At 31.9% G+C, this 19,644-nt stretch overlaps 1 protein-coding gene across 5 annotated transcripts in view; it reads right to left on the bottom strand.

Moving 5' to 3' along the window:
* The window catches only part of CSMD3 (CUB and Sushi multiple domains 3), a 1,218,504-nt gene that overhangs the window by 1,072,766 nt on the left and 126,094 nt on the right, over positions 1-19,644 (bottom strand). For all 5 annotated transcript variants that reach the window (XM_057497816.1, XM_036876426.2, XM_057497817.1 and 2 more), the window contains exon 2: positions 3,367-3,589. In XM_057497816.1, the coding sequence (XP_057353799.1) occupies positions 3,367-3,589 (223 nt within the window). The remainder of the gene's footprint in view (positions 1-3,366; positions 3,590-19,644) is intronic.

Below are 19,644 nucleotides of genomic sequence, written 5' to 3'. Positions count from 1 at the left end.
TGCTAAAAGAGTAAATCATAAATTTCTCACATCACACAAAGAAAAATGGTAATTATGTGAGGTGTTGGAGGTGTTATTGTGGTAATCATTTCACAATATATATGTTGTACATAGAAACTTACACACATTATATGTCAGTTATATCCTTATAAAACTGGAAGAAATTCAAAAAACTAATTTTATCCCAGCACTATATTCTGCTCAACCAGATTTCTATTTCTATGTAACAGCTGTTTATTATTATTGCCTCCCACCCCCTACAAGAGTCTTTGTATGTTTATACTTGCTTGCATTATTTTTACCTATCTTTTTACTTCTAAAATTATTAATTCATGGAAATTCATGTAATTTAAGAAGATTAAGTTTATGCTGTGACCATTTCTATGCAGTGACTATGGCTTTATGATAACTATGTCTTCTTTTTTCAAAGACAACTTTATAAATATTTATTTAAATTAAGCATTCTTAATAACTAACTTTGTTTTTAGCAGTAAAATAAAAAGCATGATTAGGAATATTTTGATACTGTGATTTTTTTGTGTTTATTGGCCCTAAGCCATTAATACCAGTTTCTACAATCAATCTTGGAATGAAATGCTCTTTTTCCAGAATACTTTTCACTTAGGGGTGGTGATGTAAAGCTGTTTTTTGAATTAAAGCTAATCCTAATATCTGAATTAAGAGAGGATAAAAACAAAAACAACTTACAATAGGAGAATAATTAAGTGAACTATAGGATGATTAAGTATAACTATCCAATAAATTGATGGTGACAAAATTTCTCATACATTTGAAATATGTGCATTCTAATATGGGAAGATTAAATATGAACATAAAATAGCATATATAGAATGATCCTAAATGTATGAATGTGTCTCATATGATTAAGGATTTTTTTTCTTTTTACCATTTGGCACACTTTTCTTATTGAGGAAATTAATTTGCATAAAAGAGTAAATAAAGCTTAGAATTCCTTTTATGCATCAAATAGAGCAAATTTATTTTAAATGCACCAACAACTATTCAAAGCTAAATGTAGAACTATAAAGGAATTCTCTATTGGCATGTCACTGCCAAGTATCACACTCAGCCATCAATATTGTTCTTTATTCAATAAATCAGAAAGGAAAACCCACAAGGTGATCAAAAATTAGAGTTTTAGAGAATAGTTTAAATGTATGAAATTTTGTTGATCACAGACAATATGCCCCACTGTTTATAAAAGCAAGAATGACAAGACCTACAAACCATCTTTTCTGAAATTGCAAAGCAAGTATAGCAAGATATTAAAAACATCTATGGGAGCTGGAACATAATTAAATGTAAATATCAATTTCTGAAGTATAGAGAACAGCAGACATACCATAAGGACAAGTATTAAGTGAAAATGTGAGAGAAACAAAAAGCAAGAAAACAGTGAGTGAAGGAGAGAGACACAAAAATGAATCAAACTGCCAACAACAGTTTTAACTTCTAGTCAAATAGCATACTTGGTATATAAGCCATCTAGAAGGTGCTGGAGGTTATGCATTGGATTCCCTCCCACCCCAAGCCTTCCTAATTAAGATAATTCTTAACATTAGCAATAATATTTCTTTAATAATAAAGACCAATAGATGCAGTATAGATCCACAGTGAGCAAAATACTATGGAGTTCATATTAGAAGAGTCCATAAAGCAAATACCAAGAATATGTTTGTAATTTATCTTTGTGTTTATGTCTTTATATGTTATACAGGTTTAAAAATACTTGTTTTTATTACTTATCTTACTAATTAAATTTTATGAAAGAAAAACAGGCTTTAATTCATAAATCAATACATAAACCATGGAAATATTTTTAATTATGAATTATATATTATTATTAAACATGTCTATTTTTTTTTGTTTTGTTTTTTATTTTTCCTTTACAAGCTAAGCTCTGAACTGAGACAATGCAGTGATAATCCCAACCTCTTGCTACTTCAACAATATTAACTTTGGGTAAACAATAAAGGCCTCATTTTCCCAGTTATAAAATGATAATAATAATAGGATCTTCTCACATTGTTTGAGTAGGAGAGAAGTTAATAATATGATGAGTATAAAATATTTAGCAATGTCAGATACAGGGGACTTAAATACTCAGCGTTAGATTTATTGAGCATTCATTACATTGTAATCCTTAAAATTTCTTTAAATTAAGTGCTATTATTCCCTATTTACCTTTTAGGAAAGAAAGAATAATAACAACAACAAAAAAGTTTTTCCCCATTAGATAAAGCCTTTTAACTTCTCAGAGAGCACTATTGTGTAAAAGAAAAGAGTAGGGTTAAAATAAAAATGTATTTTCTCATTTTCAAAGGGATAGAGAGAGAATATATGCTTGTACAAAGCACACTATCAGTGAACTGCTGGTTAGAAACTGCCAGATAACATTAAGAGAGCCTTATTTCTATTTTTATATTTATACCAATTTTATGGTATGCACTTCTATAAAGAAAACATACAAACGTGTTTGTCCTTTTACTTTTATCAACATCATTTTAGCTGGTTTAAAAGTCTAATTATCTTCCTTTCTCTGCAATGTGATTTGATGTGTACAGGTGAAGGCAGATACCCACACCAACATATGCACCCATAAGGTACAGACGAGCACCAACACACACACACAGTGTTGTCTGTTTTCATCTTGACTTGGTGCTATGTTATTAACAAAAGACATCTAGTTTTTAATAATTGGTAATGATGATGAAATAACAGTGTCAGACATGCCAGCCACACTGTACATTTTTGAAATGGATAGACATTGAAAGACTTCAATAGTGTAAAAGGAAGAAGGTACCAGCTAATTTTCATCTGTTTTATCAACTAGCTTGAAAATAAATTTCATTTGTATGGACAGGATGTAAGTCTGCTCAGATATTTAGATTTTATAAACCATACACATTTTATAAAATTATTCTACCACCATATAAATATTATTTTTTAAGTATTTTCACATTATGTTGTATATTAAATTTGGGTACATACCACTGAATGACACATTACATGGTATCCTTTCACTTTACCAAAAGTTATCCCCATAAAAAATGAAGCCTTGAGATAAGTATTTAAAATAAAAACAACAAAATACTTTTAACCACCTCAAATAGATCACAATTCAATTTATATTCACTTTTTTAGAGATAGTATTAATGTACTGGTATTATGAAGTCAGAGATACTGATCTGATTTGTTCATGGGTTGATATATTTCCAAATTAATAAAAATTATATGGTGAATGCAACTTTATTATAATTGCAAATGTTAAGCAACCTTTGTAAAATAAACTACTTTTATCCACAAAATATTTTCCCTCCATTCTTCCATTGAAAATGCACTAACCTTGTCCTAAAGTTTGTAGGATGAGGATGTCCATCATATAAGGATAAGTAGTCGTATTCTTCTTCTAGAGCAAATGACTGAAAAACAATTTGTATCCTATTTTGTTCTTCTGCTATTATTACCCATGTACAGTTTGCACCATTTGGATATCCATATGGAAAACCAGGGCTTTCTATAGTGCCATTAAGTCCTTTTAATGTTCCACCACATGTGTAAATAAATCCTGTAACAAAAGACAAACAAACTAAATTAATATTAAATAAAACAAGAACAATCCAGAAGCCATATATTATTTTTAAAAGCCTTTTGTTTTTCTAAGACCATGTTACAATGATTTTGTAATTGACAATTTAAAATTTAGGTAAATTACATTTCTTTTTTAAAGTAAACCATACCTAACAAAACACTAGAAGACTTATCATTTATCATATATCTTGTGGATACTAATTATAAGTCTCTTGATGAAATAAAATCCTCAACACATCTGATTCATTATCCATCACATGATTCAGCAAACACAATTCTAGGCATGTTATCTTCCCTGAAATAGTTTCCAATCTATTTGTGGGCATTCATAAACATTGAAAATTTAATGATTTTAGTATGTATTCTGTGTCTTAAATATTTCACTCTATATTTTTTTTGCGAAGCATGTATCTATATTTGTACCATGTAGCCAATATGCCTTAGGAAAATCTGTTCCACCTTGATTCTAGCAGAGGGATAAATGGTTCAGGCATAAAATAATAATAATAATAATAATAATAATAAGTAAATAAATAATCTGTGTATTTACTATATTTTCAACCATGGTTTCAGAAATGCTGATGATGAGAACTCTTCACCTAAAGGTCATTTCAAGGTGTGAGTTGTACATGAAGTTTACATGCATGAAGCTGTAAGTCAGAGATACCAAACTAATTTGGGGAACAGAATGCCATACTACCCAAAGTGGGTGGCTGATATGAGATGTTGTACATTCTATCCACACTCTTTTCACAAGAGCAACTTGCTTTTGCTGGCACGTGGGGTGGGTACTTCTCTACCAAACAGCTATAGGTTTAGAGTAACTGACTCTACTGACTCTACTGCATCTAGGGGTGAGGCAGGGGCCTGAGGCTGAATTAACCAGTATAATCCTATCCCCCTAGTCATATTTACTGCAGGAATCTGCTCCAGTTATATCTGGATATGGCAAAGTCCTAAGCCTGGGATGTTCAGTATGTGATTATGAAGCAGAGTTCTTGTGATTTTTTTGCCCTTTAAAAACTTACCAAGAAGTTAGATAAGTTAGAAATGTTTAAAAATATTGATATTTGTATGTGTACATGTACTTTTGCTCATGTACCACAAGTCAAATAGGGCATTTTATGATTTTCAAAAATAAAAAAAAAGAAAGGTCCCTTTTAAATTGCTTCTTGCAGAGCAATTACTTTGAAGACTTAGGTTAATTAGCTATCACCCATTTCTATTAGTTTTCTGCCTGAACAGCTTCCAATTTGAACTTCATAACTAAATGCAGGCATGAATCCCTTCAGCTACAATCTGATCTTTGTGCTGTTTTATATATTCTCAAGCCCCATAACCCTGATGATTTTAGAAAAGGACATATGTCCTAAAATAACATGCTCAGCTTTGTCCACTAATTCTTCAAGGGCCTGCTGATTCATGCATTTCAGTTCCTTTCCTTTTTTTTTCCTCAAGGCAAATTAGGATTTATGCCTATTTTTAGGCTTTCTTATCTGTGTTCATCATTTTATTTTACAGCCAAGTTTGATTAAACATCACATTATTCATAATAATAAAGTACATTTTCTAATAGGAAGTTAATAATTTTCAGCCCTCAAAAAACCAGAAGTAGAGTTTTATTTAAAAAAAAGTAAAATCTCCCCTCATTTATTTATACATCACAGTATCAGCCATTTCTGAGCATAGGCAGATATATACTTATTTCTGAGCATTATATATATATTTTACAAATAGAGTCAATCAGTCATACCGTGCATATTTTTCTGAATCTTTATGTTTATTCTTGTACAATATCACTGATACTCTTCTGGATCCCATGTATATTTCTGTTACATTATTTTTTAAAGAATACATAGCTATCTAACATATGACATGCCTGTTCCACAATTTATTTAACATATTTCCTATTGATAGCTTCATTCTTTGTGCTTTCAGATGTGTAAAGGGCAACTTTGATGTATATCCTCTTGTGCTTGTGAAAGACATCCTTCAAATGAAATTCCAGAAAGGTGAGTGCTGGATTTTAATATTAAATACCTAATAATTATTCTCAGTAAATGTGAAATTTTCTGCTGCAGTCATCAGGTCATGAAATGTTTTCCAACTCCAATCCCGATTTTAGAAACATTGGATTTTTTGCAAAGCAAAAATTATCTTATTATTTTATTTTGCATTTCTCTAATTACTCTTGCAATCAAATATATCTTATTATATGCTTCTTATTCATTCATAATTATTCCTTTATGAATTTCCTCTCCATACCCTTCACATAATTTTTTAAAGGATGCCTTACCTTTCTTGCTTCTCTTTTAGGATACAATTGCTTAGGTTTCTGGTTATTCATTTGTAATCCATATTTTCCTTTAACATACCATACACATTTCAAAATGAAACTTTGCCTATGCTTTATAGTTCATTGCACTCGTAAATTCACAACTCCTATTTGTTCTTTATAGTACATGTGAGGCTTCATCTCTTTTTCTCTCATTTCCTTTGATAATGTTTCTTTCATATTTCTTCAAGTATTCATCACACATGCCTCAGGGATAACATGATTAAAAGGACATTATCCTAGCCTCTCTTCATGGAACTGACAAACTACAAAATGAGTCAATCAGGGAAACATAGATTGTTATATATATATATATATATATATATATATATATATATATATATATAATTATAATGTTATGATAAATGCTGTGATTGGGATAAGCACAATTTGCTGTGGGGGCACATGGAAGCAAAACTGAATCTAGATAATTCAGTATGTGTTAATGGAAAACTGGTCTCAAAAACTGGCATTGCCACTTACCATAGGTTCAGTCTTTAACAGTTTCTCGGCACTTTATGTTGTATTTTTTACACCTTAACTTTGCACTTAAAATAAAACAGTCAATTTATACTTGAAAAATAACTAAAATTTACAGTTGGGTCACACTTTCAACAAGAAACTGGTTAACAATATAGATTTTTTAATGTTTTCTCTTTTTTCTTTCATGTTCATATTTTACCTTTCTTACACAGTACAGAACAATACAATGGCTATTTGTACCAGATTTTTAATGATAATTTAAATTTGTTTTCTTTTGTGCCAATCAAGTTACTTGGCAGGCCAACATTCACATCTGTGTACTTTTTACTTTTTTTCACACTTGTGTATCTACTGTAGTTGCATTTTGTGCCCAATTATGTTGAGATGACCTTATTGTGAAGAATTCACAATTTTATTGACATACAACACTTGTGTGATAAAGACTTGTGAATGAACTTAATAGTAGCAAGTAGCCTTTTTTCTTGTGGTAAACAGCCTGTGATATGAAGTCTATCCTCTTACTAATTTTGAAGTTCACAATATTAATAACTATACCCATTGAACAATAACTCCTAATTTTCCCATATCCCTGGAAACCACCATTCTACTTCCTGCTTCTATGAATTTGACTATTTTAGATACTTCATATAAGTAGAATCATGCAGTATTTGTTTTTCTGTGACTTGCTTACTTCATTGAGCATAATGTCAAAGTCATCAATGCTGAAGTACATGAGAGGATTTCCTTTTAATGCTGCTTCCTGTTATATATATCACATATATGTAAAATGAAAACATATTATTTATCCATTTACCCTTCAGTGGACAGTCAAATTGTTTCCACTTATTGGCTATCATGAATAATGCAAAGAACGTAAGAGTACATGTATCTCCTTGGGATTCTGATTTCACTTCTTTTGGATAAATACCCAGTAGCAGGCTTGCTAAATTGTATGGTATTTCTATTTTGAGAAAGTTCAATACTGTTTTATATAGTGGTTGTACCATTTTACATTCTTGCAACAGTGTACAAAGCTTCCATTTTCTCCACTTCCTCACCAACACTTATTTCTTGTCTTTTTGATAATAGCCATTCTGACAGGTGTGAGGATGACACAGAGCAGGGACATAGGGCAAGCATCATGATCAATTTTTCCTGCTTATAATTAAAAATACTGAGATATAAATACCACAATCTTTAGTAAACAGCCAACAACCTATGTTAAGGCAGGGTGAACAGTCCTAAATGATATGTTCCCAGTGCTTTAGGATAACTACTCTCTTGGAGAAGAACAGGATTAATAAATTATTTGTGTTAAGTTTACCTTATAGAATCATCTAGAGGCCTGACTGTGGATGGCGACATAATGTCTTTCATCAAAGAGAGACATCATGAGACCACATGTCAAGCCTACACACATTGCCCCACCACCACTCACTTCCCTTTGCTCCATTCTTGAAAGTTTTAGAAAAGAATCCTAAGCCCTTCAATGTGCTTTATCTCTGAAGTTGCCCACACTCCCCTTCCTTCAAGTGTGTACTTTTTGCCTTAAGACTTCTTACTTCTCAACTTACTGTGTTTTATCTCTGCATTCTTCCAGTAGTAAGAATCTTTACTTTGCTATTTCCTTCTATTTTCTAGACTTAATCACAAGTTTTCACTCTGTCCTACTTCAGAGAAGTAGGGAGGAGTTACTGATATCTCTGGTTTGGGCCTGCAAGTTCCCGTCACCTGGGTGACCCAGATAGGACTGCAGCCGTACAATCATGCTCTTTAGGAGCCTCCTGAAAATCCCCTTGCTTTGCCTGTGGGAAGTTCCCAGAGCGTAATCTCACTCCATCCAGTGCTCTATATCTCTCCCAAATTCTAAGATGGTACTGAATTAGTTCCCATGCCATGTTTCAAGTGGACAGTAGATGCCAGGTGACCCTGGCTTTAGGAGGTGGCAAGAGATATGCCTTATGCTCAGCAGGAGTTCAGTCCACTTCCCTTTCCTCCCTCTGCTCTTTCTTGCTCTCTGCTGCCATTCCCTGCTATTCTTGCTTTAATGAATTCGTTCCTTACCTACATTTGTCCAACCTGCTCTAGAATTCTTTCCCTAGCAGAGTCAAGAACCCTCCCGGGTACAGGTTGAGGTTTAACCTAGTGTACAGAGACCTCCCCAGACGCAGCTGCCTAACAACAAGGTGATATTTCATTGTGGTTTTGATTTGCATTTCCCTGATGGGTAGTGATGTTGAGCATACTTTCATATGCCTGTTTGCCATCTGTATGTGTTGTTTGGAAAAATGTCTATTCAGGTCCAGAACATCCGTTCTTTAACGTATTTTCTCTTAAACTATTTATTAAATTCATTTGGAGCCATTGGCAACAGCATTATTTTCTTTGATAAATTCAGTGTCTAGTGGGAGAGACAAACACACATATATAAACACATTTAGGTCATAACTAGAATTTGTTCCCCTTTACCACAAAATTTTTCTATGTCATGGTCTATTCACATAGCACTTCCACTGTTTTTGAATGAGGATATTTCTTATTTCTAATTTTATATCTATACATTCATTATCTGTAGAATTTCCTTTCAGACTATAATCACTATGTATGGAAACACCATAATATATGCAAAAATAATGATACTAAAATACAAATATTCAATGCTTGTAAACCTGATTGCAAAATTTAAGTATTAGAAATTTTCCAGGTAGCCGATCACCTCGGTATTTCCTCCTATCCTTATTTAATCCGAAATAACCTATGTCGAATATACTTGTAATATACCTTGAATTCATGTTATATGTGTCATTTATAACCTAAAGTCTTTTGCTTTCAAGTTACTTTAAAAAAATCAGTGGAAGAACTTGCTATATGTGAGGCACCATGTTAAATTCCTTGCATACAAGCTAAATACTTGGTAATTATTATAGTTACCTATTTGTTTTTCCTGATAAACCTTTCAGTAGAGTCATTTGAACTCATTGCCTCCGATCTTTCACTTCTCATTCATGAGCCTCCCATTTCAGTCTAGCTTTTATCTTTTCATACAGGCTTTGACATTGTTGACATTCTGAAACTTCTAGAATATGTATAGTGTTCTTCTCATAACTCTTTAGCTAATCTGTGATTTTCACAACCTCCTATTCATTTACTCATTTGTTTAATCTATGACTAGGATGACATCAGGTCCTGAAACAGTCTCATTTGGGCTTGTTTTGTCATGCACTTTTGTGGTGGATGCTGGAATGCCAGATCCCTATTCAGGGGTAAAGGGCTATTCTCACAGCTGCTTGGAAAGCAGCTGGGGGATTGCTCTCAGCTGTCAGTACTCCGTGGAGATTGCCTATGTTGAAACTGCTTAGTCCAAAGTCAGGTATCTTCCAGGCCAGCCAATAACTTGATCAATGTTAGTATATAAAAGCCTGAAATAATTTATCAAACTCAGAGCAATCTAAAGTGGTATTCTTGCTCCATGGTTTCTGTGGGTTTGGCAGGGCTCTTTACTGGGATGGAATAACAGCTCAACTTCTCCCTCTGCCCAACATTGTGCCATTCCACAAGTACTGATTCAAAGAACAATCCCCAGTTGTTCCCCAAGAAACATTCATCCATCTCTGTTACAGAAACTGCGTACTGGGGATCCATTTCCTCATCTTTGGTCATATCTGTTCCCAATCATTTTTATACATCATCACTAGAGACATCCTCTTAAAACAGAGTTGACCCTTGGAAAAATCCAAATAAAGTCATTGGCACGCAATTCAAATTATGTTTTTAGAATTATCTCTCAAAAATTCCCCCATCAGTGGCATTGAAACCCATGCTTTGGCTACATAATTTACTCTTATTTTGAAATAAGTATTAAACTATCCTACCTTCATTTCTTTTTAACATACTGTTTTCCTTAGATGAAAATTATTTTCCTTCATTTCTGCTGAGACAAAATTTCCGGTCCTTCAACAGCAAGCTTAAGATATTAAAAACAGTAAGGATCTCTCTATGAAATTTTCTCTCCTGTTTTCTCTAAAACTCTGATTATCATTTTATTTTTCCACATATACTTTCTTTTACCGTTTTACTGGGGGTGCTGGACTATATGATATATGACATACCTTCAAATTTATTGAGACATATTAAAAACTTCTGCTTTCTATACAAAGCAAGAGAGAACAATAGATGTAACAAACATCATTAAAATGCTTTTAACCATAATAAAATATTTTATGTATACATCTTATTTTAAATTATATGATTAGCACCCATTGATACATTGTTTTGATTTGGGTCATCTCTATCCTAATTAATAACACTAGCAATAAGGACATTTGAAATAGTCATTGAAAAGCTCTTTTTAAAATTTACACCTGGTTTCATTTCTCTAAAAGATGAGTGCATTTTATTATGTATTCTCTAAAATATGAATTTATTAATGGAGGCTTTCTTGTCTATATTTGTCTCTTGAAGTAAACTTTAAATTCTAATTCATGGTTTCCTTGGATATAACAGTTTTTCAATAACAAGCAGATTCTGAAGGCAGGCAGACATCCTGATTACAATCTAGCACTCCTTTTGTACAAATTATTTAATCTTATTATGTAGGAATCTCAGCTTCTTCATCTACAAAATGGGATAATAAGAGTACTTATTTTAAAGATTCAACAAGTTAACAACTGCAAATCTCTTTGAACAGTATTTTAAGCCGAGTGAATATTACATGCTAGCTCCTGTATCCTCTTTCCCTCTTCCACTTATTTACTACTGAAATTATTACTGTTAGCTATGAAGTTCCATTACTGTCTCATTGAATTTAACTATCCCATTGTCTTTGAATTAGGACGTACAGATTTAGATAAACATGCTTAAAAATCCCATTACCAATGTGTCAGAGAATGAAAAATGCCTATTGTTCAAGTGCATCAAATATGCTAGCAAATGGATGTCTATGAAATATAATTCCATAGCTCCAGTTCAGGTTGTTATCAATAAAAGCACACTAAATTATTTTATCCTTCTCAGAGTAGGAAGGCAATTTTTATTTCAGAATTCACACAGATGTTAACACTGAGGTATCTGCCTCTCTTAAGGGAGAAAATGTAACCTGATATTGGTAAACTTCCCCTGTAGATTTGTAAAGAATGAGTATTCTTCATTTGCTGGGTGAATGTTTGTCAGTTGGGTCACATTTTTGAATTGTGTTGATGAAATATTTATTACTCTTACTAATAGTTCTTTTTATGTTTTCTTAATCTGCTACTAAGTAGCTATTAAAAATCTCCATGATGTGCATTTGTCCCTTCTATTTTAGTTTTTGTATCATACTTTTGAATAGTAAATTATTAGATAAATACAGGTAAAATTGTTGTATGGTCCCGGTGAACTTACTTCTATTCCATTATGACATGATTTAATTTAGATCCATCAGTGGTCATGCCATAAAGGCTATTTTATGTGATATTAGTATAGATGCATTCAGTTATTAAGTTAGTGTTTCTCTATATAATTATTAAAATATTGTAGTCAGGGTGGATTTCTTACAAGTAGCATTTTGGTTTTTTTGGCCCATGTGACAGTCCTTACTTTTAAATTGCAGTATTTAATCTATTTAAACTTACTATAATTATTTACATATGTGTTTTCTGTTTGTTCCATCTGTTATTTGTTCCTTTCTACTTGCCCTTTTTGCCTTGTTTTATATTAATCAAGTGGACATTTTAATTGAATTTTTTCTTTATTGTTAGTTTCATACTCTGCTAGTGGTAACCCTAGAGAGTAAAATGTACATCTTGATTATTAGAGTAAATTAAAAATTACTACTCTTACCACTTCCTGAACAAAGTAAGGACACTAGAGAATTATAACTCCATCCTCATCCCCTGCTCTTTGTGTTATTGTTTGTAGACTTCAATTATAAATTTATTATAAACAACCAATAAACACTATTATTGTCTTAATCACATAACACTTATTTAACTTCACCTATATGTTTATTCTTTTCATCATTTAAGTCCTTTTGTCTAGGTTTATTTTCTTTTAGCTGAAAAATTTGCTCCAATGTTTATTGTAATTTAGTTCTAGCAACTAGTACTTCTCTTTTTTTTGCTTTATTTGTTTTTGGTTTTATCTATTTTTTATAATTGTTTTTGATAGGGAGATTGGTCTAATACAGACTACCAGAGCCAGAAGTAGAAAATGCCCTGTCTTGCTTTATCTTTATTTCTTATCAATTGTACTTCCTTATTCTCTATAACACAAGCATCCTCCCAGCATCTTTTTCAACCAACAAAATTTTTCATTCTAAAAACCTGTGTCTGCACTAAATTACAATAATCAACTGAAATAATTATTCAGGCAAAAACAATTTGCAATGAAGTCAATAGTTCAAGGCAATATAATTCATCGAGCATGGACTGGGTACTAAACACTTATTCTGGGCATTAATTTTTTATGAAAATTTTGTGACAGTGTTTCAAACTTTATGCTTTAAAATCTAATCATAAACAATTTATAAACATGTATGATAAGCACTATAATAGGAGTCCTTGAAAAGCTATGTAAAATATACTGAATGGGGAAAATAAATATTCAAACTGGAGTTGATTTTTCATTGAGTTAAACTTGTTATTTGACATTTCATTTTTACTCTAGTTTGGATAATTTAAGAAATAAATGTATACATATATATATATTAGGTCTAAGATAAAATATGAGATTGTCCAAGCCAAATTTTCTAAAGTATATCAATCATACTGCTCCATCGTCATGTTGTAGACTGCCTTTAGATTTCAAACTGCAGTTCAGACCATTCTGTATATCCAAAACATCCATTCCTTTGCTTTTTGATGGTGAAAAAGAAATACATAATTTTGCTTTCCTGAGTTCATTGGATCCTTTCATACTGTAACATCAATGTGTTGATTTATCTGTTTAGTCTGGGACTACCTAGGATATTAACCTTTTTCCATAATAATGGAAACACCAGACTTGCAGAATAGCCAAAATATTTCCATTGTTATTTGAAAGATTCTAAAGTGAAAACATCAAGAAGAAAAGTGTGATAAATGAGTCAGTGATGAAAGAACACTTAGGGGCAGAATATGCTTCTTGAAAGTGGAACTAATCAAGCAATGGAAGAAGGCCTATCAATCTAGCAAACGACACTATCTTAGACAAATATTATCAGATTCCATTAAACATTAGCCTGCAATGTCAAGGGGAGTAAATCAGTGGTCTCTTGTTGCTTTCTAACTTTAATACATGATTCTCTAATGCATTTTCAAAAGCATAGAATTACTAATATAAAATAATATTTCATCTGAAAATTATTAAAACTGATTTATTTCTATAATATCACTAATGGGTTTATAAACAGCTCATCAGGATTTTATAAAGATAAGGTCAAGAAAAAAATTCCAATAAAGTTGTAATATAAATTAATTATAAATTGATCTGATTATAACATAAAAGAAATATTGGAGAACAAGGATAACATTTAGTTATCAAGCATTATAGTCAAAAAGATATGAAGTTAAGATATATTAGTATGTAAACTTAAGCTTACAGAAATTGTGGGTTTTATCAGATGTTGACCACAGATGTCACATTCTTCCTCTAATGCTATATGAATTATATTTTTCCCTGGACTAAAAGAAAGCTTTTTATTTTAATTGTACAATAATATAGTGCTTTTCATCATATTTTTCTGTTTCTAATACCTTAATTTTCTTCTGACCTTTAGGCACTAAAATAAGTTTTAATTATAATTTATCATATGCTATGAATCATATGTGCTCTAAACTTAAAGCATTTTGGCACAATTCCAGTGCCCTTGAATAATCTAAATATTTCATAAAGCTACATTCTTTCTAGACTGTTTCATAAGTCTTCTGAATAAATTTTCATATTGACTTTTAGTTTACATTATTCTTTTCCTCTCTAAGTGAAATTTCATCTACTCTTACATAAATGAAGTCACTACTTTATGGCTTTTCACATTCATTAGTTTGTATAGTTAAGAAAGTAAACTGGATTTACATAGAGCTGGCCTTTATCACTTTCTATCTGTGTAATCCTGGGAAATTTAGTTCATCTTTCTGAGACCCAGTGTCTTATCCTGAAAATTAATAATGATAATAACACCTAGTTTACAGAATTATTGTCATGTTTAGCAATAGTGCATGTGTAGCTCCTATGAAATTGGAAAAAGGTGACTATTAGTTAATCTCCTAGAAATTATGCCAGTTATGTCTATATGGCTTTGAATCAGTCTTACTTCATTAGCATCTTTAAACTTTTTTTAAACTCTGTAATATTTGTAAAATCTATAGAAACATCACTTTATATTCCTCTCAATAATATTAAACCATTTTCATATCTGTACAGTGTTATAGTTCAAGATAATAAACTAGATTTTCACAGTGCCCTGCTGATTACATAAATATGTGAATAAATGTATTCCCATCATAAACTTAGAATGATTTGCTGTCCTAAATTCAGAAATGTCTAAATGTTAATTATTCCTTTCTCCTAATCAAATATCTGTACCCCATTCTCTGTTCTGCATTTTGTCTTGAGAGGCTGGCCATACACTGCATTTCCACCCCTTGCCTTCTAGTTCTCCTACTTCCACTTGAATTTGGCCAAATGTGAGACACAACAGGAAATTAAATTTCAAGAGAAGAGAGAGGTCACTGTAGTCCTTGCCCTTACACACTCTACAGCTGGCTACTGGTAGTAGCAGCTTTTTATATTTACAACTTCTTGGAAAAAGCTCTGTTTCCACAACAGTAAGCTCCCTATATTCCAAGAACAGTTGTTTTCTCTTTCTGCGCCTTCAGACCTACAGCTCTACCAACTCTGTTGGGAACAATTTCCCAGCATGGTATGAAGGATTAGAGTTTCTACAGAGTCTGTAACGAGGCAAATTTCAGAGTTTAGGGCAAACAAAATTACTGGAATTTGTGAAATGGAGCATGGAGAAGATAGCATTGTGCAGAGAGGGTTTCCCAGGAGTCCATGTGCATATTCACTATAAATTGATAAACTGATGGCTGCAGGCAATGCTATAGATGTACAGAGCAAGACTCTCCAAAGATGTCCAAATAACACTTTTCTGTATTTTATTGCTGGAACAGAGAAAGTAGAAAGTGAGCAGTATCCAGGAAGGACAGTGTAGTGGATCATCATTGGTCTTTCTAGAGTAGCAAGATCTAATCAACCTACTGTTAACACCTCTAGCATCTGAGACACCAGGAGCCCTGGGAGTATAACCCCATACCCTAGACTAGTATCAACTAGTCTACTAGTATGCCAATAAAGATTAAAGGCAAACTTTGACAAGGTCCATGGGAGATAACATTTGGAGGTTGAGTACTGATGAGTTATAGGGCCCAGCAAACAGAGCTTTCCACGGATCCCCATTCACAAAATATAAAATCAAAACAACCCAAATTAAGGTGATAAGAAAATAATTCATATCTCTTCTTAACCAAGCATCAGTACTCTTTGAGAAAGATGACAGAGTCAAAAGTTTCTAAAACAGATTATTACCAATGTCCAACAATCAATCAAAATAAATTGGGAATTCAAGTAAGCAGAAAAATGTGATCCATAGTTGAAGAAGGAGAAGAGGTGAAGGATTAAGAGGGAAAGAAGGAGGAGAGGGATGAAAATGAAGAGGAAACACAGGAGAGAAAGAAACTTAACCCGAGTTGAGCACAATATTGGACTTTGAAAGAATGAATCTGAGCACCTATTTTGAAAGCTTTTAAATCTATTACTTAAAGGTTTACCATATCATAATAGTGATATATGTAATATATCACATGTAATAATATGTACATGTAATAATACATTAGTAAGTAAATAGAGAATCTCAAATATCAGAGAAATGAAAACCAAAAAAAGAATCAAAGCAAAATTCTACAACCTTCTCAATGGACATTAGATCATATTGGAGACTATGAAAAATATTAGCGAACCTGAAGACATCAATATAAATTATCTAACTTTGAAGATCATAGAGGAGAAAAAGGTAAACTAATATGATCAGAAATTTGGGGATCTTTTAGGCCAATGTCAAATGATTTAAAGCAGGTGTAATTAGAGTTCTGGAAGAAATAATGGCAACTATACAATAAAAAACATAGATGAAATAGTGGCACAGACTTCCAGTATTTTATATGAAGCATGGACTTACACCTCCAAGAAAGTAGAATAAGCAAAAAGAACCACAGCTAAGTAAATCAACATCAAGATGCTGAAATTAGATTAAAGAGAAAAATTGAAAAGAATATGGGGGAAAAACCACATTGTACATGGAGGAACAAAATGAAGAAAAATAATTATAGGCAGAGTACAATGTAAAAAAATTTTAAACTGATAAATGAAAAGCAACTCCACTTACATTGAGCAGAAATATTTTTTTAAGTGTGAATTTAAGGCATTTTTCAGATAAGTGAAAGTTTAGAGGAATCATCTTCTGCAAACCTGCACTATATGCAAAAGGGTGTCCCTTAGGCAGAAGATAAATGACAAGAAGTTGGGAACTGGAATCTACATAAAGGAATGAAAATTAGTTATAACTAGTTAATGAGTGCCTCTTTCTGAAAGACCATGTTCCCTTTCTTCTCATAACTTCCTTAAATTATGACTTATAATGTATGTAAAAATAAAATATATTGCAACAATCCTACAAAAGATAGATTACTAAGTAGAATTATACTCCTTTAAGTTTATTACATTTGTTAAATGTGATGTTGGAATTATGAAACAAGGAGTAAGGAGGAGAAGTGGCAAGGGCAAAGTATGAAAGTAGGAAAGGAAATAGGAATTCTGAACGTAATTACTTTACAGAGAGCAACTCATAATGCTGTCTTCTCAGAGTTTACATAAAAAATTGTTTATATGGTTCATGTATCTTATATTTCCATATTTTCCCCAAGTTAACATTTTCATGTGCTGCAAGATTATTATATGTAAGTTGTTTTATTGGATAGAACTATAGAGTCAAGAACAACTGTCATGTATTATTTATCTTTTTAAATATCCAATGCTCATTGCTGTGCAAGTTGCACAAGTGCTAATCAATAAATGTTTATTAAAGTTCTTAAATATAAAGTCATAATAGCTTTATAACTATCCTATGATTCAGAAAATAAATAGAAATATAAATAGGTTAGTTTAATTAATACATTATAACTTGTTCCATACATGTTCTGGCACTTTTATATTGAAGCACTATCAAACTGGTAAACTAATTTATTCATGTTCCTTGTAGATCTATAGGTCAATTTGTATTAATATAGTAAATTCTAAATATAATACATTTTACAATTTGAAAATGTTTATGTGATTTCCTTTGGATTAATCACTGGCTTTCACCCACTCCTGCTGTGGACAATATTATATGCTTTGGAAAGTCATTTACATTCTTTGGATTTCACTTTCATAATTAAACTATATAAAATTATTTTATAAGGATTAAAAATTATACATAGATTAAAGAGAAAAATTGAAAAGAAGATGGGGGAAAAACCACATTGTACATGGAGGGACAAGATGAAGAAAAATAATTATAGGCAGAGTACAATGTAAAGAAAATTTTAAACTGATAAATGAAAAGCAACTCCACTTACATTGAGCAAAAATATATTTTTTGACAATAATATTGTCAATACATATATATATGTATATATATATGCTCAGAATAGATACAAAGCATAATAGTTAAGGCAACATAACATTTAATATTTATATAATTATTCACAAAAGTATCAATAAATATCAAAGAAGTAGTAGTCTACAATCCCAACCTACTTTAACATTAGATTCAAGACATAGCAACTATGAAAGGTATAATGATACTGGCTTTCTATATAAATTTTACTAAAGAGCCTTCAAAATTACTAAGTACAATGTTTTTGTGCTAGCTGTCTTTTTAATGCACATTACAGAACCACGTTATCACACAAAAATCATGTTTTGGACATCAAAATTTCACTCAGTAAATCTGTACAAAATGTGAATTATTTAATATGATTATTTACAGAAAACATTTGATGTGCAGTCTTGCTAGGAAATTCCAAAAAGTTGAACAAAGAAGACCACAACATCTAGTCGATTCAGATGACTACTTAGTCAAGAAGATCCTCTTAAACATATCACAGAATTTAGATTCACTGATGTTGCAGTCCATTGGAAATATTCAAGGTAAATTCTTCATTTATTGTTTACTTGTACATGTATAAAGAAGAGAAATACCAAGTATTAAGGTTTATGTCTATTTATTTTAAGAATTCTGTATGTAATAATTCATTTAATCCTCTCAACAGTCCAGTGAGGTAGTCCTGAACTTTACCCAATTTTCAGTCAAGGAAATACATGTGGAAAGAAAGGGTAATTTAAGAATAATTGTCCAGATCATAACATTGTCACATGACAGGTTGTGATTTGAACTCACACAATGTCTTCCGAATTTAAGTTTCTATAACTATGCTATTTGCATTTTTTTTAATATTGTCTATTTTAGTAAGACCTCTTCTACAGTTATTGATTTGCTCACTGATTTTCCATTGTGTCCTAAGTTTATTCAATGCTCTTCTTTCTCCTCACTCTTAGATGGTTTCTGGGAGGATATGGTTTTTTACTTTTCTGTAATTTTTCGTTTGAACTTGTCCACAATTCAGTTATTTGACCTCTCTCAGGTGATTAATTTTCTGTATTTCCAACCTCATCTTTTTAATTTCTTTTCTGATAAAAAATACATTTTTAGACCATAAATGTAAGATTAATGAGCTTAGGAGAAAATAAATCTGTGATGGCTGTTCAAAAGACATTTAAAAATTAAGGGAGCCTCATGGATTAAACATGGTGGCATAAGAGGTAAGAGAGAAGCCTCCTCCCAAAACCACATATAATATGAAAATATAGTTAATAAAACTAATCCTGAAAGAGCAACAGGAAAGAAGGTTGTGCCAGACTGCATACACCTGCAAAAAAGAAAAGACCTCATAGAACAGGGTAAGGTACCAAAGCCATGATCCAGTGGGACCCAAGCACTTCTCCCACCACAGCTCACAAGTGGGAGGAAGATAAATGGAACAGGGAGGGAGGGAGTGATGGCTTAGGACTGCTGAACACCCAGCACTGTAGATCTGCTCTGGGAGCACAAACACATTGCATTGTACTCTGGAGATTAGTGGGGTTGGAAAGCTAAGACA

Source organism: Manis pentadactyla, chromosome 3 (assembly GCF_030020395.1).
Source record: "Manis pentadactyla isolate mManPen7 chromosome 3, mManPen7.hap1, whole genome shotgun sequence".
Classification (NCBI taxonomy): domain Eukaryota; kingdom Metazoa; phylum Chordata; class Mammalia; order Pholidota; family Manidae; genus Manis; species Manis pentadactyla.
Note: the sequence above shows the minus strand (reverse complement) of the source record. Positions and strands in the feature narration are given on the sequence as shown.